The sequence below is a fragment of the Panthera uncia genome (genome assembly GCF_023721935.1).
Source record: "Panthera uncia isolate 11264 chromosome B3 unlocalized genomic scaffold, Puncia_PCG_1.0 HiC_scaffold_1, whole genome shotgun sequence".
Lineage (NCBI taxonomy): Eukaryota > Metazoa > Chordata > Mammalia > Carnivora > Felidae > Panthera > Panthera uncia.
In genome coordinates this window covers 124,855,982-124,880,221 of record NW_026057582.1, presented here as the reverse complement: position 1 = coordinate 124,880,221, position 24,240 = coordinate 124,855,982, and the positions used below count along the sequence as shown (strand labels likewise).

The following is a 24,240-nucleotide window of genomic DNA, read 5'->3' as shown; positions in this document are numbered from 1 at the left end:
AACATCAGTCACCTTGACCACTAATAGGACTTCATGAGTGTGTGACAAATTGACTTACACCCAAAGGTCAGAGACTGAAATACCAACACTCAGTATACGTAGAAGATGGCCTCTTCCCTCATTTTAGGTCTAACAAGGGGCTGATGGTTCCATATTAACTTTATAGAGAAACACTGTTAGGTCAAAACCACAATAGTATAAGCATGCCTTTTAAGGCATTCAACATGTATGTACCGTTAGGAGCATAAAGAATCCAGTTTGTTTTCTGCTTTTCTTAAATAAAAGGTTACTTTCACTAAAACAACAAAAATAAAACTATGCACCCAGTTAAAAACAAATAAAAGAGTAAAAAAAGATATACAACGAGAAGCCAAATCTTCTGATTGGTTTTCCGAGGCAATCAGTTAGGACTTTCTTATATAAAGGTTTTGTACACACAAAAGCATATATAAATGTATAGGTGCATTACTCCTGTCTCCTTCTTTTCTTAAACAGATGGGAGCCCTATATATTCACTTGTTTTTTCCTGCAGATACTTCATCTCTGTAAACATGGATATAGCCCATTGTTTCCACAAGTATAAAGTTTTCTATAGAGTATATATGTTATTTAACCAGGTATTTCTGCTTTTTTTACAATGTGCATCGTACATCTTTGAATACACATTCTTTAATATGCTTTTTAAATTATGCAGAAACTGCCCCAATGTACGCCAACTGTTAGCAAACTTGCTGACTTCTGCATTTCTTTCTTTTTTTTTTTTTTTAATTTATTTATTTTGAGAGAGAAAGAGAGTGTAAGCAGGGGAGAGGCAGAGAGAGAGAATCCAAGCAGGCTCCACATGGACAGCATGGGGCCCGAAGTGGGGCTGAAACCCACGAACCATGAGATCATGACCTGGGGTGAAACCAACTGAGCCACCCAGGCACCCCTTGACCTCTGCACTTCTATTTGGTTAACATTAGCATCTCATTGCTGTCTCAGTTAGCAGTCCTCTTTTTAGTTCCACTGATCTTTCCACTTCCACCTGAATGACTACTAAGCCTGATACAGGGCTCTATCTCATGACTGTGAGATCATGATCTGAGCTGAAATCAAGTTGGATGCTTAGCCGACTGAGGCACCAGGGGCACCTTACAACGATTTTAAATAGAAGTATTATCTAGTGATTGAAAAATGTGTTTTAAAGAATAGACTCCTTTTCACAGAACAGACCATACACCTACATATACAGAGATAGTCACTGAGATCTTAAGTTCTTATGTATCATATTACAACATGTAAATACCTCGGAGGGAAATAACAAATAACACTGGATTAAATAGTGTCATTCCCAAAACTCACATCTAGCCAGAACCTGTGACTGTGACCTTATCTGGAAATAGGGTCTTTGCTGATGTAGTAAGATGAGCCCATACTACACGACAGCAGACCCTAATCCAATGATTGGTGTCCTTGTAAGAGGGAAACTGGATAGACACATACAGGGAAAACCTCATGTGACAACAGAGGAAGAGACTGGAGGGACACAGCTCCAGGCTGAAGAATACCACGGAGTGCCAGCAATCGCCATAAGATAGGAAGGGGCGGGGAAGGTTCTTCCTTAGAGCCTTGAGAGAAAGCATGGCCCTATTGACTCCTTGATTATGGACTTCTAGTCTCCAGAACTATGAGAGAATAGATTTCTGTTGTTTGGACCACCAAGTTTTGTGGTAATTTGTTACAGCAGCCCTAGCAACCTAACAAAATGACCAACCCAAATTTGAACCCTGTAAATTTCAAGTGATTTATCAGGTGACTTGGCATTTGATGTATATTTGTCAGTCACTAGGTTACTTCGAAAGGACAAAAAGATAGACTTGATTTAGAGAATGCTTGTGAGGGTATTTTGGTTTTTTGTTTGTTATTTTTTTACTATTATCTCATTAAGGCACAATTTACATTAGGGAAAAACAGCTCCTGGAAATAAAGTGCTACCGTTTTACAAGGCGTTCATACTCTCATTATATATCGCCCCGATACGTTTTAACAACTTTAAAAGTGCTGTGGGATTATACGGGAAAAGATTTTTCTTCTGCAAGCGGTAAACAGCACCTTGTAGTTCCTCAAAGCACTTCAGTGTTTTGGAAGACAGTCCCACTTCAGAGACGTTATTCGGGACTGTATCCCAATCAACGGAGAAGAGAATATTAGACTGTTTGGGAACCAGAGGCCTTGACTGAGGATGGAGGCTCACTTCTTTTTCTTCCCCACTTGTTCCAACTGTGTCCTGAAATTTCTTCACTGCTTCTTGGTGTAAAGATACTTGTTTAGTGTTTGCTGAACGCTGGTCTGTGCCTTCTACCTCAGAATCATCAGAGCTGTCATAATCTACCAGACTTTGAGAAGCTCGTGGGGGAGATGGGCTATCAGCCAGGAGCGTGGCGGGGGTCTCCTTGGGCATCACAAGCTGGTTCAGAGGTTTGGAAGAGGCATCAGAAACCCAGGAGCCGGAAGCACGGGCATTTCTGTGATTACCAAGAGCAGCCGAAGGTCTCAGTTCTGTTTGGTTGCTGCTCGTGTCTTGGATAAGTGAGGGGCTACAAGCACAGATATTTATGTTGTCTTTAGATTTGGTTACATCAAAATACTTGCAGATCGTGAAAAAGTCAGCCCAGTCTTTTTGTAGTAACTTTAAATATTTAACAAAATATTCAAGGAAACAGGTTTCCGATGAAATCAAAAAGTCAAGAAGAACTGAAGCATCAAATCCTATATTTTTTAGTAAGAATAAGAAGATGCAGTGTGGATTATAGCCATATTCATGTGTGTGATGGTTGCACGTTTCTTTTTCTTGGGTCAAGCTTTCAGCAGCTTTACACTCTCTGAAAATAAAGGCAACAGAGACTTTAGATTAATGACTTTTTACAAAAATAACAGTTTTAACAGATACAATTCACATACCACAAATTCACCTATCGGATTACTTTTTAATCTATGCATTATCTTCAAAGAAAAAAACATCAAAACAATCTCTTCCTCTACAAACTCTATATAATAACCCAAGTCAATAAAATAAGTAAAATTCAGGGACCTTGGCAGTACTAGTTATTGTCTGCCAAAAAAAGTCCTCTGTCTTCCTGTCTTGACATCAGAGTTCCTCACGCCTACAGGTAACTAATTGCATGGAGTAAGGTGGGGGCTGGAGACTGACCTCCTTCCTTTCCTTCCAAGGTCTCCTCAATAAGGATGGGTACGTGACCCAGACCGCCAGTCAGAGTGCCTCATGCTCCTGGCTACAATGACTGCTTCCTTAGATGAATCTGTGACCCAAGCAGGCTAATCAGATCCCCCCGCTGGGACTTTTGCTAGAGCTATTAAAGATTGGAACTGTAAGGATGGTGTCAGCTGGGCACTGCCGGCAGCCCTGCCTGAGAATGAGTGCAGAGAAGAAGAACGATGATCAATGACGTGACTGTATCCCTGTGTATACGGTGACGTCTGATGCCAACATGACCCCCTGGAATTTCTAATTTTGAGCTAATAAATTCCTTTTTTTTTTTTTTTTTTTTTTTTTTTTTTTTGCTTAGACCAGTTTGTGTTGGTCCTTTTACAACCAAACAATCTTAACAGATACAACTACATTAGGAAAAATACGTAGGGCATGAGCGCACATGCCTCTCTGGACATAGTGAAATTAAGAAAGTTAGAAATTTAATTCAGAGGTTTCCTCCTTCCTGAGGAGTAAGAAGTCAGCTTTGAGCACAACTAAGATCTATTTTAATAGGCATGTGTGTTTTCAGATTGAATTTGTGTCTCACCGTTTTGGAGCCTAACTCAAATCACATGCAGGAATTTTGTGTTCTTGATTAGAACCTTTTGAAAATTGGCCCCAAACACTTACAGTCTGAAGGCAGCCACTGCCAGCAGGGCCATAATACAAGTCAGAAACTGGCAGCGTGACACTGTGCCGTTGGTCATTAGTAAGAAATCCCTTTCTCTGAAGCCAAGAAAGAAATGGAAATAAGGCAAATACTTTAGGACTTTAATAAAGCAGAGCAGAAATAGTGTAAAAGGTCATCAGTTATTAACTCCGTAGCCGATTACAGCTATTTGCCACGGGATGATATGACCCCATGTGCAGCTGCTTTACTAAAGCAGAAACAGGATCAGCGGAAACCATGTCATCACTAACAAAACTTCATGACCAATTTCACATATTTGCATCAGGTTGGTATCAGCCTCAGTGCAACTGTATACTAAAATGAAAATTTCGAGCTGCTGCTTTGGTTACTTACACGTTTTACTCACCTTTAAAAAGGTGAAAGTCCTAGAAGCTCATTATGGGAAAGTTAGTCTTGGGGGTGAAAAGCATTTTTGAACATCGATTAAATTAAGGTTCGGACAATGGTACTAACGTACTCCTGATCGCACAGGTAAAACTGATGAAGCGTAACCAGAACCCGAGTTTTCCAGCCCCCTGGTCTGGTTCTACTGCCTTAGATCTGCCTACCCAGCCAAGTTTTCATAATGAGAACTCAAATGTAATCTCATTTTCATGTAGGGCAGGGTTAAAGAAAGGAATTGGAACTTATAAGGAAACCACAAGATTGTTACGGATTTTTTTTCCCCCCTTAATGATGGAAAGTAAACAGTATGTCCAGCACATTATTAAAAATGTTTTCTGCTTTCCTGGCATGTAGTTACTACCATTACTTTAAAATCTACTGGCCTGATCAACGTTAGGTAGATGCCCAATGATGCTCTGGCAGCTTCCACCATGTCATCGTCTTGTTCTATGAAGACCCTGGAGATCCACTCACATGCGTTGTGTGGCTGAAGGGAGGGCTGAAGGTGAGGCTTTAAGAAGGTCAGTAACTCAGCCATGAAATTCTGTAAACCAACTTCAAAAAATGCAAATTTCAAAGAGCAGGCAACAGCTCAGGAATGCATTTATATCTTGCTATATAGAAAACTATAGCATTTCAAGTATTCCAACATGCATTATCATCATAATGCACACTTTTCAAAAATCCTGTGAGGGATGAGCTCTCTTTTGCAAATTAGGAAACTGAACATCAGAGAAAAAGAAGTGACTCATTCAAGAAGATACAATTAAAATGTACAACCAGATCATCTACTTGCCGCAAGTGCCAAATAATGGATGCTCTCTGAGAAGCAAGAGTTACATGAATTCTTGCTAGAAACATACAAATGAAGGAGTAGCAGACAAAAGAAATCACTTCGCCGGAAGCTGCAGCTGTCTGTTACTAGAAGCAACAATGCAACCAAGAAAAAATCATTTTGCCTTCAAAATAACAGGAAAAAATTTTGTTTAAATATTTAAAGTATTAAAAGAAAGACTACTATCAAGCACAAAAACCAAAAAAGTTTTGGGGAGTTGTAACCGCAATTTAAAACTCTGACTTGTAGAACATACGCCACCTAGTGTTGTAAATTATAACTGCACAGGGTGAGGACGGTATTTAGGATGTAGTAATTACACCGTAAATGGTATCCATTCAAAGCAACGCAGGGAAGTCACGGCTTACAATTCAAACCTTTCAGTAAAACTATATGTTGCTTGTTTAGAGACATCTACTATTCCTTTTTATCACATGAAATGGAAGACATGTCTTCCCCAACACCTAAATTAAATATTCTACTTTAAACAGAAGTCTTTGGAGTTAAGATCCTGAATATTACATGTAACAATTTCTTTTTATTTTTTTAAGTTTATTTATGAGAGAGAGAGAGAGAGAGAGAGAGAGAGAGACAGCATGAGTGGGGGAGGGGCAGAGAGAGAGACACACAATCCGAAGCAGGCTCCAGGCTCTGAGCTGTCAGCACAGAGCTTGACATGGGGCTCGAACTCACAAACCATGATATCATGACCTGAGCCGAAGTCAGACGCTTAACCGAGTGAGTCACCCAGGTGCCCCTATATGCAACAATTTCTTAATCAGTGTAACTTCTCACATGTTAGTTTCAATTCATTTCCTAGTTATCCATTATCTACATTAGTAGTTACCCCAATTTTATGAAGCAGAATATGAATGAAATAGTACAAATATCTTAACTGAACAGACTTATATCACCTGCCTTGAGGCGACTCAATAACACCTTTTTAACTTTTGTCATTAATTATACTATATGAATTCAGTTTAGCCCACAAAAAGTTGACTTGTTTCTTCTTTTTTTAAAGGCTTATTTAAAAGAGAGAGAGAGAGGCAGAGAGAGAGAGGAAGAGAGACACAATCCCAAACAGGCTCTGCACTGTCAATGGGGGCTCGAACTCATGAATTGTGAGATCATGACCTGAGTGGAGATTAGATACTTAACTGACTGAGCCACCCAGGTGCCCCAAAGTTGACATGTTTCTTAAGGGAATTCTAATTCTTGTTTTAAAAGAAAACTTAATAAATTATAACTATGATAACATGTAGATTAGTGAAGTTATAGTCCTAAGATTTGATAATTATGAATTATTTTATATCACTAAACAATTACTCATCACTTTGCACACAAAAGGAATTCAGAGAATTACCTTTCATTTCATTTGCTGAAGCACAGTTTTGAAACTTGATTTCTAAGGATTTAATGATAAGTAGGCTTGCTGCTCTGAGGATTACATGATCTGGACCAGGGACACGCTCATGTGCAGGTTGAACTTCATCTCCACCGAAGAAGGGAGGTTTTCCATGGACAGACAATGTCCTCAATAAGCCCAAATCCACAGCTTGCAAAACAGCATCAGCTAAAGCCAACATGTCTACACCTAAATGCTGATCTGGTGGCATCAGGGCAGGGCCAGATCCCCGACACAGATCTTCACCCACTTTCCAGAGAAGGCACTTTTTGATGAATATGATGAACCTCCTTTTGACAAAAGCCTGAACAGGCCAGGTAATAACACCTAGCACACAAGAGGGTTTCAAAAATAAAATCCTCTGGCAAGTGAAATGTAGCTTCAGATGGACTCTGGAAGCTATAAGAAGTTCAAGCAATTCCAGGGAACATATCAAGCTATTTATTATTTTAGAGGTATCTTGGCAGCTTTCAAAATGCTGAGAAAATAAGGAATTGTAAAAAACTTCAAAAGCAGTGTCAAAAAGAGTCAGGAACTGCTTTAAAATTTCTGCAATGATAAAAACAGTAATATTAACAACAAGAAAAACAAAGGCTTCTTAAAACACAATTTACAATTCAATTTTTATAAATACTATCACTTTACACGATGAAAAATGGATTTGGATTATTTCACTCATGTGAACAAGTGAAGATACATAGGATAACGGCTAATTTAAGAAGAGGAGGATTTTATACACAATGGAATACTACCCAGCCATCAAAAAGAAATCTTGCCATTTGCAACGACGTGGATGGAGCTAGAGTGAATTATGCTAAGCGAAATAAGTCGGTCAGAGAAAGACAAATACACAGGATTGTACTTGTATGTGGAATTTAAGAAGCAGAACAGATGAACACAGGGGAAAAAAGAAAAGAAAAGGCAAACCAAAAAACAGACTCTTAACTACAGAGAACAAACTGAGGGTTACTGGGAGAGAGGTGGCCAGGGGGATGGGCTAAATGGGTACTGGGGATTCAGCTGGGCACTTGCTGGGATGAGCACTGGGTGTTGTATGTAAGTGATGAATCCTGAATTCTACTCCTGAAGCCAATATTACACTATTTCTTAACTAACTAGGATTTAAATAAAAACTTGAAACAAATGAACAAACAAAAGAATAAAAGCTAATAATCATGGTTAATTATCCTTTTTACAAATATCAATAGCATCAGACTATGAAAGGGATATATAATAATAAAGAGGTTTAATTTTTGTCTTATGTTTTATTTTAAAAAGGTATCTTCAGTCAAAAAATTTGGAGGGAGAGTCTTTAGCTTTTCATACATGAGGACAGATCAGATGCTGTAAAATAAATTTTAATCTTCATTATAAACATCACACCCCTTGGGAGCAAAGGAATGGCATTTATGGGGGACCATAATTTGTACCTGTTTTTTGTGAACATGTGTCTTTAAAGATTTCCTTTATTATAAAAGTAAGGGTCCAGAGGCAGTACACTGCTTTCTCATTTTCAGGGTATTCAGAAAGATTTGTCTTGCAAAAAGCAATCCAGGAATTACTTAATGCTATCTACGACAAAAAACAAAAAGTAAAGTTATAAAATAAAATTTTCTTTATAATTACAAATTACCTATTATATACAACTTCATATAACATTTCTTATTCCCTTGGGGGAAAAAAAGAAAGCAGAGTATTTGGAAAACAAGGACACAAATATCCTAATATTCTTTAAAAAATTCAATATGCCATAGAAATAAAAGCTCAACAGTGAACATGAAAATATTAGCAGTGATTACTTCTAGGTGGTAGGATAATGTGTGGTTAACGTGTGGTTATTTTGTTCTTTACACTTTCTCCCATTTTCCAGATTTTCTACTACAAATACCACCTTTTTGTATTTAGGAAAAAAATGTTGAGAAAACAACAAGGAATTATAGCTAAAATAAATCAGTAGGTGCTTACATTTATTAACGAATTCTGAGATAAGAGAAAAATCTGATGCTGTTTTTTTTTTTTTTTTAATATTATGCTGAGGACCATTCTTAGAATTTATTTATGTTAAACCTGTAAAAATGGTCTTGGTCTTCAGCAGGGGTTCCTAAATCTTTCTTTGGAGACAAGGAAGCAGGCCTACCTGCTCCTCTGAGAAGCTGAAGAAAGTTATGGACTGACTTGAAACCCATCCTTGAGATGAAGAATCGGATTTATAATGGTTTACAACATATTTAAGACTCTAATCTTTGATATAAGTCACTATTATATTACTCCATTCTTACACTTTTGTGGATTTATGTGTTCTTAGGTGAGCAAACATTTTATTGGTACAAACATCTGAAGGGGAAAATCGAGGGCCAAAGAACAATTTTAAAGAAACTATAAAAGAAGTAACATAATTTGATTACTTATCTTACCTCTTCTCTCATTTGGAAATACAGAAGTAGTGCAAGGCACTTGGCAGCCATGTGACATAACAATTTATCCGAGTTTTGGAACATACAGGTCTATGGGAAAACAAATAAGTTTATCCACTATTGCCAAATGTTGTCAAAACTTTTGTCCTAAAAATCTGCATCTAAAGAAAAAAAAATCCACAAAAAACAACTGGCTTACTAAGGTTGAATCGATGTCAGAGGATTTTAAAAGAATTGTAATTATATCTCTGTATTTTTCCTTTGCATGGAAGTCCGTTTCAACAGACAATATTCTGGTTATCATCACTTTGATTACTGTTAACTGAAGGAGCATGATTTCTCGGGCACTGCATGTCGGAGAGTGTCTCTTCAAACACACAGACACTACAGAAATGGTACCCAACGTGGTGCTGGGTGGCTGGTGCCTGCCTTGGACACCATGGCGGTTCAAGCATTCTGGAGAAGCGGCTGTAGAGCAATCCCGAGCTAAAACTGCTGGGTTGAGATAAAAGATGTATTCCTGGCTCTCATTTTCAAGTGTGGCTCCCAGAAGTACCTTCTTGTAGAATTGTTCTAACACTTCAAAAAAAGCTTTCATTTTGGCTGCCCAAACACATCTCATGAGAAAGCTGACGACTCCAAACTGTAAATATTAATCTTAGAAATGCGATGAATCTCTCAGAGGGTTCTTCGGTGAAACCTAAAATAGGAAAAATAATTTTTAAATTACAAGTGTTATATACATCGTAGTACAAGGGAAAGGCATCTGTTTCCACTTAATCATTAGTCTCTCAAGTTAAAGGTAAGGACGACTGCTTAATTTCTAAAATGGAAAACTGGTAATAAGAACATTATTTTAAGACCATAAAAACGAAATGCATGCTTTCTATAAGATTTAAGGCCATAAAATTATTTTTAATTTTATCGGAGCAGAAACTTCACCTTCCCTCTAACATTTTTCAGTGGGCCACAAGGGCTTCTCAGCCTTGGCACTGACACTCGGGACTGGATAATTTTGTTATGGGGAAGCTGGCCTATGCCTTGTAGGCGGCATAGCAGCATTCTTGGCCTCTACCCACTAGATGCCTATAGCACCTCCTTTGGGGGCAAACCCACTCAGGCTGAGACCCATGGGGCTCAATTCCAATTCATTAACCTTCATCTCAGGGGCACCTGGGTGGCTCAGTTGGTTATGTGTCCAACTCTTGATCTTGGCTCACTCAGATCATGATCCCATGTTTCGTGGGATCGGGCCCCATATCGGGCTCTGTGCTGACAGTGTGGAGCCTGCTTGGGATTCTCTCTCTCTCTCTCTCTCTCTCTCTCTCTCAAAAATAAATAAACTAAGAAAAAAACACTTTACCTTCAATGTACAGATGAAAACCTAGTTAGATAGTTATGTGGTCAAACTATTGTGGTTATGATGATTAATTCCCAACTTCAATTTAGTGATAATATAAAGATCCTTAGTCACCGCTTTCAACATTTAATAAAAAATTTAAAAATGCCATCCCAAGGAAAAAACAAGATGTTAATAAGCAAAAGTAATCCAAACGGGAGCACACTGTACTTGTAGCTGGATACAACTTTAGACATTCGGGTGTCCCTGACTCTGACACAATGGAGACCAGCAAGAGTGGGAAGAAGGGGTCAGGCATGGCTTATAAAGCAGGGAATATGGACAATCACTGATAGATGAATAGAACAGAAAATATTATGAGTAATAGGAGTATTAATGTAGTTACTAAAGAGCAAGATGATGAGGAAAAATTTAGGATCTTGGCAGAAACTAGAGATTACTGAAAATCCAATGGAATGCTGAGCCTCAGGAAATTATCTGATCCTCTGGGACTGTCCTTTCATAGCCTTTGAGCTATTTCACACCTTTGTAAATTGTAGATTACTGATAGCAATGCAAATAATTGTTATCTTACAACATGCAAATATAAGACTACACTGTATGTTAACTAACTTGAGAATAACAGGGGAAAAAAAGAATGTAAAAAAAAAACCCCACTAAAACGGGGGGGGGGGGGGGGGGGGGGGGGGGAAGGGGGAACCCCCAAATCATGTAAATAATTGTCTGGGGAGGGGCAACCTCCCCAATCGGTGGGAAAAGCCAATTATGCTTTCTATTTGTAAATTTATTTCCACATTTCTTACTCCATATAAACTCATGTGGCTCTTTAACTTTTCCTCTTTAGGCCAGTTGTGTCATTTGCCTAGTTCTTTCATTAGTTAACAAGTTAAATACAATTGCAAATAAAGTTCATTGTGTACTGGTGATGATTTTGTTGTCTGACAATCTACCCTTTAATAAACTCCAGGGCCTTGCCTCATCTACTCTGGCCCATTTATAAATGCCCTGCCCATCTTTAACCTCAGTCATCCCTGGAGGAAACCTACTAGGAGTCCTGTCACTTACTTTGGGTTGGTCTCACTTCTACAGTATGGCCCACTGATTTGCCCCTGCCTGGTCTTTAAACCTCCCTCACTACAGGTTTCTTTCCCTGGCTTAGCTTCTAGGGCATTTCAACTCCTGATTCCTACCCTCTCCTCCGCCAAGATGAACTGCCTTGTTTTTGCCCTGTAAGTATTAAGAAACCTGTAAATTTTAATGTAAAGTTATGAGTGAAACTTTGGTTAAGTTTCTCTGAATCCTCTTTTCAAACTGTGACATACATCCCACATCATTTGGAAATGTAAGTAATTATCGGTAACTTTGTTCTATCTGACAAAGTTCAGTGTTATCTGTTACCCTGAACACTGTGCTCCCAGAAAGCAAAAATGGTTAATGTTAGAAGAAAGTGCTCACCACATTCCCAGATAGGACTCCCCTCCATGCTTCCTCATTGATTCCCTTGTTTCATAAAAACTCACATTCTCTCCTTCTTCTTTGAGAGGTATTCTATTAATGAACATTCTCCCTTTTGCAATAGCCTGAATAAACTTATCTTCTTAATTGTCTGGTGAGTTCCGTCTGCCACAAATCAGAAACTAGTTTTCATATTCTACTTCAAAGTCCATTTCCATTGTACTTATTTTACTTTATATTTTAGTTATGACAGTAACATTTCTTCCCAATAAAACCAATAACATCTTTTACTTAAGTTGACATAAACTACTGACACTTTTGTATGTCAAATATCCTATGACAATAGACTATTTTAGGTTTTAACTAATAGCACATGTGTGAGTGTATTATAATTTTTAGCCACAAAAGAAATTATTTTTATTTCAATGCTACAACAGTAAAAACGCTTCCAATAATATTTCTATATATCTTATAAGTTCTTGAATTTTTACCATGAATGAGAATAAGACTGCTGCTAATCAACCATTTTTGACCTAGGAAAAGGGCCATTTCAGCACTCAAAACTGAAGTGGATACCAGTAAATGAATAAATAAACAAACAAATGAGCAAGTGAGCATTTCGGGGGGAATATGGGCTATTTTCTGTCATAGTGGGACCCAGGTTCTCTGGTAAGCGTGGTCGCGAGAAATCAGATCTAAAAGTTATAAACTTTCAATTAAGGAGAGACATTTTCAAAATGACTCTTTATAGACAGAGGAAAAAACAAAAGCATCAACGGGTGCCCACACATGCCAGGCAGGTGTAGCAGGGCCAAGGACAGGCTGCCCTGAAAGGTGCCACTTTGGCACATTGATTATTTCAAATAAAAGTTACTTAAGAGATGGCCTGTCAAGAACGCTCAGACCCTCCTCCGCTGTCCCTGCCAAAGCAGGAAATAAATCTCCCATGAGAGGAGTCCTCCCTGTATCAGGAGGTAGAGATACCCTTACCTCTAGAGATAGGGAATTTAGAGCCAAGAAGGCTGTATAACAACCCTTGTGACTTTTTACTAATTTATTCCCCCAGCCCAAATTCTCTTTAGAATTCCTTACTAATAAAAGCTCCCAAAGTTAAGTTTTCTCTGTCCTGTTACTTCCTCACAGATTTATTGTCTCTTTGTCTAAAAACTATAAAAACCGCTTATCTTGGTCATTTCTTTAGGCGTCCCGGTCATTATTGGGCCTCTGTGCACACATCATAAAACTTTTTTTCTGTTAATCCATCTCATGTAAATTTAATTCTTAGTCCTGCTGGAAGGCCTTGAAGCTTGAAGGATGGAGGAAGAATTTTTCCTTCCCTTCATACGCACCAAATGAATGAAGAGGACAGATGCTAGGCTGGTTCTTCCGTGACTAAGCATCAATCTTCCTCATGACAATGTCTTTTCAAGTACTGATGCTGGCCAAAGAAACCTGCACTGAAACAAACGTCTGTGAGCAGCCTATGGAGAATGATAGCTTTTTTTGTGAAAGGAATTATAGTATTACATGAAAGGACAAATCCTGCAAAAACGAACTAGGGGATTTGACCAACCACACTTTTTCCCCCTGAAGTGTCGTTCCAAGGTTGGTACATCTCAAGCTCATTACCAGCCTGGGCTGGAGGAAGGCGTACCCCTCAGACAAGCTTTTGAGCAAGCCATGCTAGATATACATGAGAAATATGTCTAGCTTGAGAAGCAAACAAATATTAGGAAAGGTCTGTTTGGGACAGTAAATGGGTAGTGTCTTTCAAAGAGTTTTTTTCAGAAAAGGCCTCTTGGCAGAGGAGAATGAACTCCACCACCAGACTGCCTAAGTGAATACCTAGTATAAGCATAAAATTTGCCTCCAGTCTCTCTTTTACTGTTGAAGTGCTATAAATGATTTGAATTGTGTATTCTATTCCTAATAAACTGTGTTTGTCTTAATATAAAAAACAATATATTCCCACTCATCTTCACATAAAGTCGATGCTTTGGGAATAATAATTGTTAAAGTTTACTGAGTGCCTACTATGTACCAGACACTGATCTAAGTGAGTGATAGTTTCACAACAGATTTATGAGGTGGATAATTATCATACCCATTTTACAAATAAGTAAATTAAGGCAAGGAGAGATAAAGTTAAAGAGTTAAGTGGCAGAGTCAGGATTTGAACTGACAAAGTCTGATTTGAAAGCCTGGGGTCATCCTCAAATTTTGTCTGATGTTCCAAGCCTCAGGACAATGGATGAACAGAGGAGCTCTAATAAGCTTCCAAAGCGAAAACTTTGTGAGTAAAAATTCACACAGACTAATCTTCAACACTCTCTAGATTTTCTCCCGTAATACTGTAAAGCAGAATACCTATTCTTAGAATGATTTTCACATGCTGCACAAAATCTAAACTCAAGGTCAATTACCAAACAACTTCCCAACGCAAACCAAGATTACTTTTTTCAAAAGACACTCAGCAACCAAAGGTTAAAACACTAATCAGGACATCCATTTGATTGAATTTTTATATTAAATTACTTTCAGAAGATACATCAAACCCAAGATGAAAAGCCAAAGTATCCACACATCATACATCAACATCAGCCCATCAACAGTTAAAGGCAGTATAAATATGAGTAATTAAGACTTGATTTTACTTCACTTAAAATAGTTTCAACTCTTCACAAAAACTAACTCAAAATGGATCATGGGTTTAAGACTTAAATAAGACTTTAGGAAAAAAGAAAAAAAATAGGAGAAAAATATTTGGGATTCAAGGTTAGGCATAAAGTTCTTAAACTGGGCTCCAAAAGTACAGTCTATAAAAACAGAAATTGATAAACCAGACCTCAACAAAATTAAAAACTTATGCCCTGTGAAAGACCCTATTAAGAGTATGAAAAGACAAGCTATTGACGGAGAGAAAATATTGGCTACTCACATATCCAACATGGCGCTAGTATCTAAAAATCTATAAAGAATTGTCAAAACTCAGTATTTTAAAAGATAATAATAATTAGAAAATGGGCAAGAGACATGAACAAACCTTTCCCTGAAGAGGATATACAGATGGCAAATAAGTGCTTAAAAAGATGTTCAACCACATCAGCCACTGGGGAAATATAAATTAAAATCACATTAAATACCAGTATCATTATAACTGAAATAAAAATTAGTGACACCAAATTCTGGAGAGGACATGGAGAACCAGACCACTCTTATGGTGCTGGTGAGATTATGAAATGGTACAGTCACTCTGGAAAACAGTCTAGTAGAGTCTCTTTAAAAAGCTAACATACTCTTAACCATATGTTCCACCAGTTGTGCTCCTTGGTATTTACTTGAAGGAAAACTTATGTCAACTTATGTCAAACTGAAAACTTATGTCAACACAAACACCTGCACCCAAGTGTCCACAGCAGCTTTGTTCAAAATTTCCAAAACTTGGAAGCAATTAAGATATCCTTCAGTGGGTGAATGAATAAAGAAACTGCGGTACATTCAGACAATCGAATCTTATTCAGTCCTAAAAAGGAAGAGCTATTGAGCCATGAAAAGACACAAAGGAACTTTCAATGCATAGTATTAAGTAAAAAAAAAATCAATGTGAAAGGCTATATATTGTATGATTCCAACTATAAGACATTCTGGAAAAAGTAAAGCTATGGAGACAGTAAAAAAATCAGTGGTTGCCAGGGGTTGGGGTGGAGGGAAGGGATGAACAGGGGAGCATCCCTATTAGGGCAGTGAAAATACTCTGTATGATCCTATCATGGTAGATACGTATCATTGTATCTTTGCCCAAACACAGAGGATGTACGCTACCAAGAGTGAACCCTAGTGTGAACTATGGACTTGGGAAGTAGGTTCATCAATTGTAACAAATGTACCACTCTGATGGGGGGGGGGGTGTTGATAATGCAGGGAAGGGCTATGCACGTGTGAGGGGCAGGAGGTATGTATACAGGAAATCTCTGTACTTTCTGATCAGTTTTGCTGTGAACCTAAACCTGCTCTAAAATAAAAGATCTTTAAAACAAAATAAGAAACTAAACATGCAACTACTATATGACCTAATAATTACACACCTGGTCATTTATTCCAACAAAATGAAGACTTACATTCACACAAAAACCTGTACATGAAAGTTCACAGCAGGTTCATTTATAATAGCCAAAAACTGGAGATAACCCAGATGTTCTTCAATAGATGAATGGTTGTCCTGTGGTACATCCATACCATACTGGAACGCTACACAGCAATAAGGAAAGAACTATTGATAAATATAATAATTTGGATAGCTCTTACGTAATTAAGCCAAGAGAAAAAAGCCAATCTCAGAAGGTTGCATATTGTACGGCTCTACTCTTGAAATGACAAAATTAGAGAGATGGAGAAGAGATTAGTGGTTGCCAGTGGTTAGGGAGGGCCCCTCCCGCTTAGCAGTAGGATTATACAGGCCAACACAAGGGATCCTTATGACCATGGAACTGGTGAGAGCAACACTAACCTGCTGTATGTGATAAAATTGCATAGGACTAAATATACATACAGATAAATGAACAGAGGTAAAACAGGAAATCTGAACAAGATCAGTGATTGTACTAATGTATCTAGCTTCTGATACTGTACGATAGTTGTGAAAGATGCTACCATTGGAAAACTAGGCAAAGGGTACACAGTCTCTCTCTGTATTATTTCTTACACTTGCATGTGAATCTACAATTTCTCAAAATTAACAATTCAATTAAAAATATCATAATTTCAGGGGCACCTAGGTGGCTCAGTCAGTTAAGCATCCAACTCTTGATCTAAGCTCAGGTCTTGATCTCAGGGTCATGAGTTCAAGCCCCATGTTGTGCTCCAAGCTGAGCATGAAGCCTACCTAAAAAAAAAAAAGAAGAAGAAGAAGAAGAAGAAGAAGAAGAAGAAGAAAATATAATGATTTCAGCTACAGACATCAGCCTTCTGATCCCAAGCATTAATATGCATAGAATTTCATTAATATCAACTTTATCTAAATGTAAAGATATTAGAACTTTGATTCTGAAAATTCCTAGAGTGAAAACTAAGCAGAATGGCATTTTAAAATGCTAAAAAGTATTTAAAAAAATTTTTTTTGTTTATTATTTGTTATTGGGAGAGATACAGAGTGCAAGCAGGGGAGGGTTAGAGAGAAAGGGAGACACAGAATCTGAAGCAGACCCCAGGTTCTGAAGTGTCAGCATAGAGCCTGATGTGGGGCTCAAACTCAGGAACTGCGAGATCATGACCTGAGCAGAAGTCGGATGCCTAGCTGACTGAGCCACCCAGGCGCCCCTAAAAAGTATTTTCTTAAAAAATATTCCTAAGTAAGGGGCGCCTGGGTGGCTCAGTCAGTCAAGCATCTGACTTCAGCTCAAGTCATGATCTTGCCATTCGTGGGATTGAGCCCCATGTTGTTGGGCTATGCTGACAGCTCAGAGCCTGGAGCCTGCTATGGATTCTGTGTCTCCTTCTCTCTCTGCCTGTCCCCTGCTCATGCTCTGTCTCTCTCGCTCTCTCTCTCTCTCAAAAATAAACATTAAAGGGGCGCCTGGGTGGCGCAGTCGGTTAAGCGTCCGACTTCAGCCAGGTCACGATCTCGCGGTCCGTGAGTTCGAGCCCCGCGTCAGGCTCTGGGCTGATGGCTCGGAGCCTGGAGCCTGTTTCCGATTCTGTGTCTCCCTCTCTCTCTGCCCCTCCCCCGTTCATGCTCTGTCTCTCTCTGTCCCAAAAATAAATAAAAAACGTTGAAAAAAAAAATAAATAAATAAACATTAAAAAAACTTTTTTAATATTCCTAAGTAAAAAATAGGTAGAAATTTTAAGTGCACAGTCTATTCATTAGAAAACATTCTGCCATCACCCAATTTCAAAATTATAAAAAACCAAGCTGCTAGTAATTTAATCCTTTTTTGTGTGCAGAAAATAAAAACAACAACAAAAAAGGTGCCACTATCTCTTTAGGATTTTCTTTAGATAACCTATATATTTAAATTCAGAATACAGAAAAATAATTACTTTCATGGTCATTGTTATAATGAAAAAATGCTTTTCTTTATATGAAAAGCTATTATAGTTTGTCAATTGACTGAAAAACTCAAAACTGGGCTTTGGCCAAATGCAACAGCAAGTTCAAATCTGATCATAGCTCCACAGGTCACTGAATCGACATTGCTCCATTAATGAAGATGCTGTGATTCTAAAGGCAGAAGTTGAGACTTCTAAACAAAGGCTATCCTTCCATGATTCTGGTTTCTGTCCCAACTAAATCATTATGTCTAAACAAACAAATGAACGAACAAACAAATAAAATGAGTCTAGTTAGAGTCTACAGAAAGTTCAAGGGTGATGCCAAAGTCAGGGGAGGCTGAGGAGGGTGGCTAAGGCACTGACAAGGCCTGGAAGACAAAAGGAACATAGCTGGTGAACTGTGATTTCAAGAGGACCTCCCTCCCCTATAAAAGATGGACGCAGAAGGGATATCTTCCAACAGCATGTCACGTGCTTTGCCCTCCTAGTTCTACTCTTCATCTTTCTCCATGCCCCAGTATTCTCCAATATTGGAAGTCCTAGGTAGAGCAATCAGGCAAGAAAATTAAATTAAAGTATCAGAATTAGAAAGGAAGAAGTTAAAACTATCTCTATTTGCAGATGACATGACTTGACATAAAGGAAATCCTAAAGACTCAACCAAAAAAATGTTGGATCTAATCAAATAATTCAGTGAAGCTGCAAGATACAAAATTAAATATGAGAATGAGTAGCATTTTGTTACAGTAACAACAAGTTTTCTGAAAAAGAAATAAAGTAATTGATCCCACATGTAATAGCACCAAAAATAAACAAACAAAAACATTTAGGAATGAATGTAACTAAGGAGGTGAAAGATCTCTGAAAACCACAATGCACTGATAAAAGAATTCAGAGACAAAATACATGGAAAGGTATCTCATGTTCACGTATTAGAAGAATTAATATTGTCAAAATGTCAATACTACTAAAAGTCATCTATAGATTCAATGCCACCCCTATTAAGATTCCAATGGTATTTTTTTATAGAAGTAGAAAAAACACTCCTAAAATTTACACAGAACCACTAAAGACCCCCCAAAAGCCAGAAAAAATCCTAAGAAAGAACAAAGCAAGAGACATTACAGTTCCTGATTTCAAGCTACACCATAAAGCTATAGCCATCAAAACTGGCATGAAAACAATCAGACCAATGAAACAGAATTGAGAGCCCTGAAATAAATCCCCACATATACAGCCAACTAATATCTAACCATGGATTCAAGAATATTCAATGGACAAGACAGTCTTTTCAATAAATAGTGCTGAGATAATTGGATATTCACATGTAAAAGAATCAAATTGGATCCATATCTTACACTCACAAAAATTAACCCAAAATGAATTAAAGACTTAGATATAAGACCTGAAAGCATGAAACTCCTATAAGAAAACACAGGAATAAAGCTCCTTGACATGGGTGTTGGTAATTTTTTGGATGACTGCTAAAGCACAAGCAACAAAATAAACAAGTGGAACTATGTCCAACTAACAAGCTTCTGCACAGCTGAATAAATCATCAGTAAAGTGAAAAGAAAACCTACAGGATGGAAAAAAATATTTGCAAACCGTACATCTGATGTCCAAAATACATAACGAACTCGTACAACTCAACCAAAAAACCACAAATAATCCAATTTAAAAATGGGCAAAGGAAACAAAACAAAAGCAAAAATGAACTATTGGGACTTCATCAAGATAAAAACCTTCTGCACAGCAAAGGAAACAATCAGCAAAACTAAAAGGCAACCAATAGAATGGGAGAAGACATTTACAAATGACATATCAGATAAAGGGTTAGTATCCAAAATCTACAAAGAACTTCTCAAACCCAAAAAACAAATAATCCAATGAAGAAATGGGCAAAAGACATGAGAATAGACACTTTTCAAGAGAAGACACCCAGATGGTTAACAGACACATGAAAAAATGCTCAACATCACTCATCATCAGGGAAATACAAATCAAAACCACAGTGAGATACCATCTCACACCAGTCAGAATGGCTAAAATTAACAACTCAGGCAACAACAGATGTTGGCAAAGATGTGAAGAAAGAGGAACACTTTTGCACTGCTGGTGGGAATGCAAACTGGTGTAGCCACTCTGGAAAACAGTATGGAGGTTCCTCAAAAAATTAAAAATAGAACTACCCTACAACCCAGAAATTGCACTACTAGGTATTTATCCAAGGGATATAGGTGTGCTGTTTCAAAGAGACACATGCACCCCAATGTTTATAGCAGCACTATCGACAATAGCCAAAGTATGGAAAGAGTCCAAATGCACACCAACAGATGAATGGATAAAGAAGATATGGTGTATATACACAATGGAGTATTATTTGACAATCAAAAAGAATGAAATCTTGCCATTTGCAGCAATGTGGATGGAACTAGAGGGTATTATGCTAAGCAAAGTTAGTCAGAGAAAGACAAGTATCATTATGACTACACTCATATGTGGAATTTAAGATACAAAACAGATGAACATAGGGGAAGGGAAGCAAAAAGAATATAAAAACAGGGAGGGGGACAAAACATAAGATACTCTTAAATATAGAGAACAGAGGGTTGCTGGAGGGGTTGTGGGTGGGGGGATGGCTAAATGGGCAAGGGGCATTAAGGAGGACACTTGTTGGGATGAGCACTGGATGTTATATGTAGGGGATGAATCACTGGATTCTACTCCTGAAATCATTATTGCACTATATGTTAACTAACTTGGACATAAATTAAAAAATAAAAAATAATAAAAATAAATAATTTAAAAAAATAAAAATGGGCAAAAGAGCTAAATAGACATTTTTCCAAGGAAAATACACAAAAGGCCAACAGGTACGTGAAAAGATGCTCAACCTCACCACTCTGGGAAATGCAAATTAAAACTACAAAAATGAGATATTACTTCACACCTGTTAAGAATTGCCATCATGAAAAAGAGTTAACAAATGCTGGCAAGAGGTGGAGAAAAGGGAATCTTTGTGCACCACTGTAATGTAAATTGGTGTAAATGTAAATTACATTGAATGTAAATTGGTGCAACCACTCTGGAATCTGGAAAGCAGTATGGAGGATCCTTAAAAAATTAATAACAGAACTACCATATGATGCAAAAATTCCACTTCTGGGAATATATCCAAAAGCATCAAAAAAAACCAACCTGAAAACACATCTGCACCCTCATGTTCCTAACAACATTATTTAAATAGCTCGGACATGGACGTGACCTAAGTGTCCATTAATGGATGAAAAAGTTGTGTAATATACATACAATGGCAAATTATTCTGCCATAAACAATGAGGAAATCCATTTGCAACAACACGCAAGGACCTTGGAGGCATTATGCTAAGAAAAATACTGTTTAATCTCACTTATATGTGGAATCGAAACAAAAAACAACTCCAAACTCATAGAGAAAGAGATAAGACTTGTGGTTACAAAGGCAGACGATGCGGCGGAGGGGAATTCAAGGAAGGTGGCCAAAAGATACAAACTTCCAATTATAAGTTCAATAAATACTAGGGATGTAAGGTACACCATGACGACTATTGCTAACACTGCTGTACGACATACAGGAAAGTTGCTAAGAGAGTAAGTCCTCAGAGTTTTCATCACCAGAAAAACATTTTTTTTTCCTTTTTTTCTTTCATTCCTTTTTATTGTATCTATATGAGAAGATGGGTGTTAGCTGCACCTTCTGCGGCAACCGTTTCACAATTTATAAAAATCACACCATCATGCCATATGCCTTAAACAGACACAATCGTGTATGCCAATTATTTCTCAATAAAATAGAAAAACAGTTGGCATCTTTAAGTGTTCAGTCCTCTATAGCCTCTCTCTTAGAGCAATTTCATGGATTCTCAATGTCTTCAATTATTATCTCTATGCTAACAACTCCAGAATCCAGTTAGGGTCTAACTGTCTTCTGGGTGCTATACCCAAGTATGCCCAGAGAGTTTTGGGCTCCAGACTCAAAACGCTATCAGAGAGTTGCACTTGGAGGTCCCACAGGCACCTTTAGCATAAATTCAGCTCAACTTCTAAGGTCCCTCAAACTTGTTTTCTCTTACATCTCACTTTAGGTGTATCTCCGAGTCAACCAAGCTAGAAACTCAGACATCTTCCTGGAACCCTTCCTCACCCCAATTCTCTCCATTTTCACGGCCACTATTGCAGTACAATACTTCTGCCCCCCACAAACTAACAGATTTTTTGCTACGTGGTTGTTTCTTAGCCCACATCACACCCACTTTCCTCTGAAAAACCCCTCCACCTTCCTTAGGAAAAAGTCCAAACCCCTGGACAGGGCTTAGAGGTCCTTCAAGATCTGCCTCTTGGAATCCCTTCAACTTTCTGCCCCACAAACTAAGCTACAGGATTTCTCTAAGGTCCTCAAAAACCATGCACTTTAAGGGTTCCCAAGCTTTGCCTGGCACCTTCTGACTAAATCACATTCAACTTTCTCCCTCCCACGTTCAACCTTTAATGTGGAAACCTGCAGTCCAGGGGAAGGCTTTCACATATCCAACTCAGGATTAGGGGGCCGTGCCAAGTGCTCCCTCAGCCTATACTACACTATTTATCTCACTGCATGGTCTATAAATATTTTCTAGTTTGGTTTACCCACACTTTGACTATGGGCTTCCCTGGGCAGGACTGAGGTGCTTGCTTACATAAGCCAGTATGTAGCTCATGAGGAAAGCACCAAAACATGTACTCCAGAATGAAGAATAGTGTAGAAGACAACGTGGGGCGGGGGGCGCGTGCAAATTCAAAGTGTTTGCAGCGACCCCCGCCGGCCACACAACATCTTAATTTATCTTATTACTTAAAAGTAATTGGCATATTAAATTACTTCCTTTATATAATCAGACAGGCCTTTCTATGTAGACATTGGTGGTAGCCAAATGTTTGGTATATCAGATGGCTCAGTTTAAAATAATGTCAATGCTTGTTTAGATTACTCTAATAGCCTTCCAGATTTGCAGTAACCCCGCTCTCAGCTACAGTCTTTCCCCCTGAGCAGTCAGGGATTTTTTCAAAAAATAAATAAGATATTGTGATTTCCCTACATGGCTTACAATGTCCTGCAAAGATCCGCAGTTTTTCCCACACCCCCAACCTTACTACCAATCATTCTCCCTTTTACTCACTCTGCTCAAGTACGAGGGTCTTCTTTCTTGCGGTTGCTGTTAAACAGCAAAGATTATTCCAGCATCAGAGCCTTTGCACTGTTGATTCCACCTGCCTTCAAAATTATCCCCAACCCATCGCCCCAGATCTTGGCACGGTTGGCCCCTCCTCATTCAGATCTCAGCTCAAATATCACTTCCTCAGAGACGTTTCCTGACTACTTATCTAAGATAGTCATCAAATCCTAGTCAAACTCGATCCCACTATTTGCTTCACTTTATATAACCTATCCCTTTGTGATAATTTTGTGTTTATCTGTCTCCTATTTTAAAGCGAAAGCTCCACGAGGACAGGTGATCGCACCTCTCTTGTTCACTGTTGTCTCCCTACCGGCTAGAACCGTGTCTAGCCAGTTATCACTTTCTAAACGAATACACGCACTCAATAAACCCGTCCATCTCGCATTACTTTCCATTCTCCTTTCCCCTCCATTGTCAGAAATCCGTGAGGGTCGCTATCCTCGCAGGAAAGCTCTTGCAGCGTTACCACCGTTCCAAAGAGAGTCCTCTTCTCCTCTCCGGGCGAGGCAAGCCCAGCCTGGTCGGTAAAGGGGCCTCGGGGACCGAAAGACGAGCCACAGACCCGACACCCGCCTCTGAAAAGCGCTGAGGAGGGGCGGCGACACAGGGTGCCTCTCTCCTCGCTTCCTGCGGACTGCTGCCACCCCAATCTTAGACCCTCTGACCTGCCTTTCAGTCGGCGGCACACATTCCTCCCCCGCCGCCGAGCTCCGCGGCCGCTCCCAGTTACCTGCCAGGAATCTGGCTTGGGAGACTCAGCCTGGCCACCACCATCCTAACCCACAAAAGCGCCCTCCAGGCCACCGTACTTCGCGGAAAGTATAAGCTAGTTTCTCCTTCCGCATGCGCAGATGTCCCGTTCGGCGTACAGTGTCTCTTAGCAACGGCTTCGAGTCCCTCCGCCAGGGGCGGAGCATCGGAAGCCACAGTGGGGAAGCCGAGGGGAAAATGAGTGAGGCCAATCCGAGACGAGTCCCAGCCTCGATCGGCACGCCTCCTCTAACTGTCGCGAATGCGCAGATGGCTTTACGGCAGGCAAGGGGTGGGGGCAGCTGGGGGTAAGGAGGGGAGAAGGAAGCAACCAACCAACCAAGTCGCCCCCACCCCCCACCCCCACCCACCCCGGACCTGGTT

General features: G+C 39.0%; 1 protein-coding gene across 2 annotated transcripts; it reads right to left on the bottom strand.

The window, feature by feature from the left end:
• Nucleotides 1–1,676: 1,676 nt before the first annotated feature.
• On the bottom strand, nucleotides 1,677–23,900 carry LINS1 (lines homolog 1). 2 transcript variants are annotated; one of them, XM_049614003.1, is made up of 8 exons: nucleotides 11,798–11,949; nucleotides 9,182–9,682; nucleotides 8,983–9,072; nucleotides 7,999–8,140; nucleotides 6,527–7,117; nucleotides 4,712–4,883; nucleotides 3,884–3,979; nucleotides 1,677–2,864 (listed from the first exon to the last, which is right to left on the bottom strand). In XM_049614003.1, exons 2-8 carry the CDS (start codon nucleotides 9,602–9,604, stop codon nucleotides 1,982–1,984), a joined length of 2,397 nt encoding a protein of 798 aa, XP_049469960.1. In that variant the 5' UTR covers nucleotides 9,605–9,682; nucleotides 11,798–11,949; the 3' UTR covers nucleotides 1,677–1,981. The 2 variants fall into 2 exon arrangements, with proteins under 2 accessions (XP_049469960.1, XP_049469959.1); XM_049614002.1 differs by lacking the exon at nucleotides 3,884–3,979 and adding an exon at nucleotides 23,047–23,900 and having other exon boundaries at nucleotides 1,690–2,864; nucleotides 11,798–11,962.
• Nucleotides 23,901–24,240: the final 340 nt, after the last annotated feature.

Bases quoted from the DNA above. Each gene is read 5' to 3' on its own strand.
- LINS1 (XM_049614003.1), bottom strand. From the start codon at position 9,604: ATGAGATGTGTTTGGGCAGCCAAAATGAAAGCTTTTTTTGAAGTGTTA. The intron at 9,073-9,181 runs GTAAGCCAGTTG...GTTTTCCCATAG, and splicing joins CTGACATCGATTCAACCTTA to ACCTGTATGTTCCAAAACTC. The intron at 3,980-4,711 runs GCCAGTAGATTT...TCTTGGCTTCAG, and splicing joins ATCTACCTAACGTTGATCAG to AGAAAGGGATTTCTTACTAA.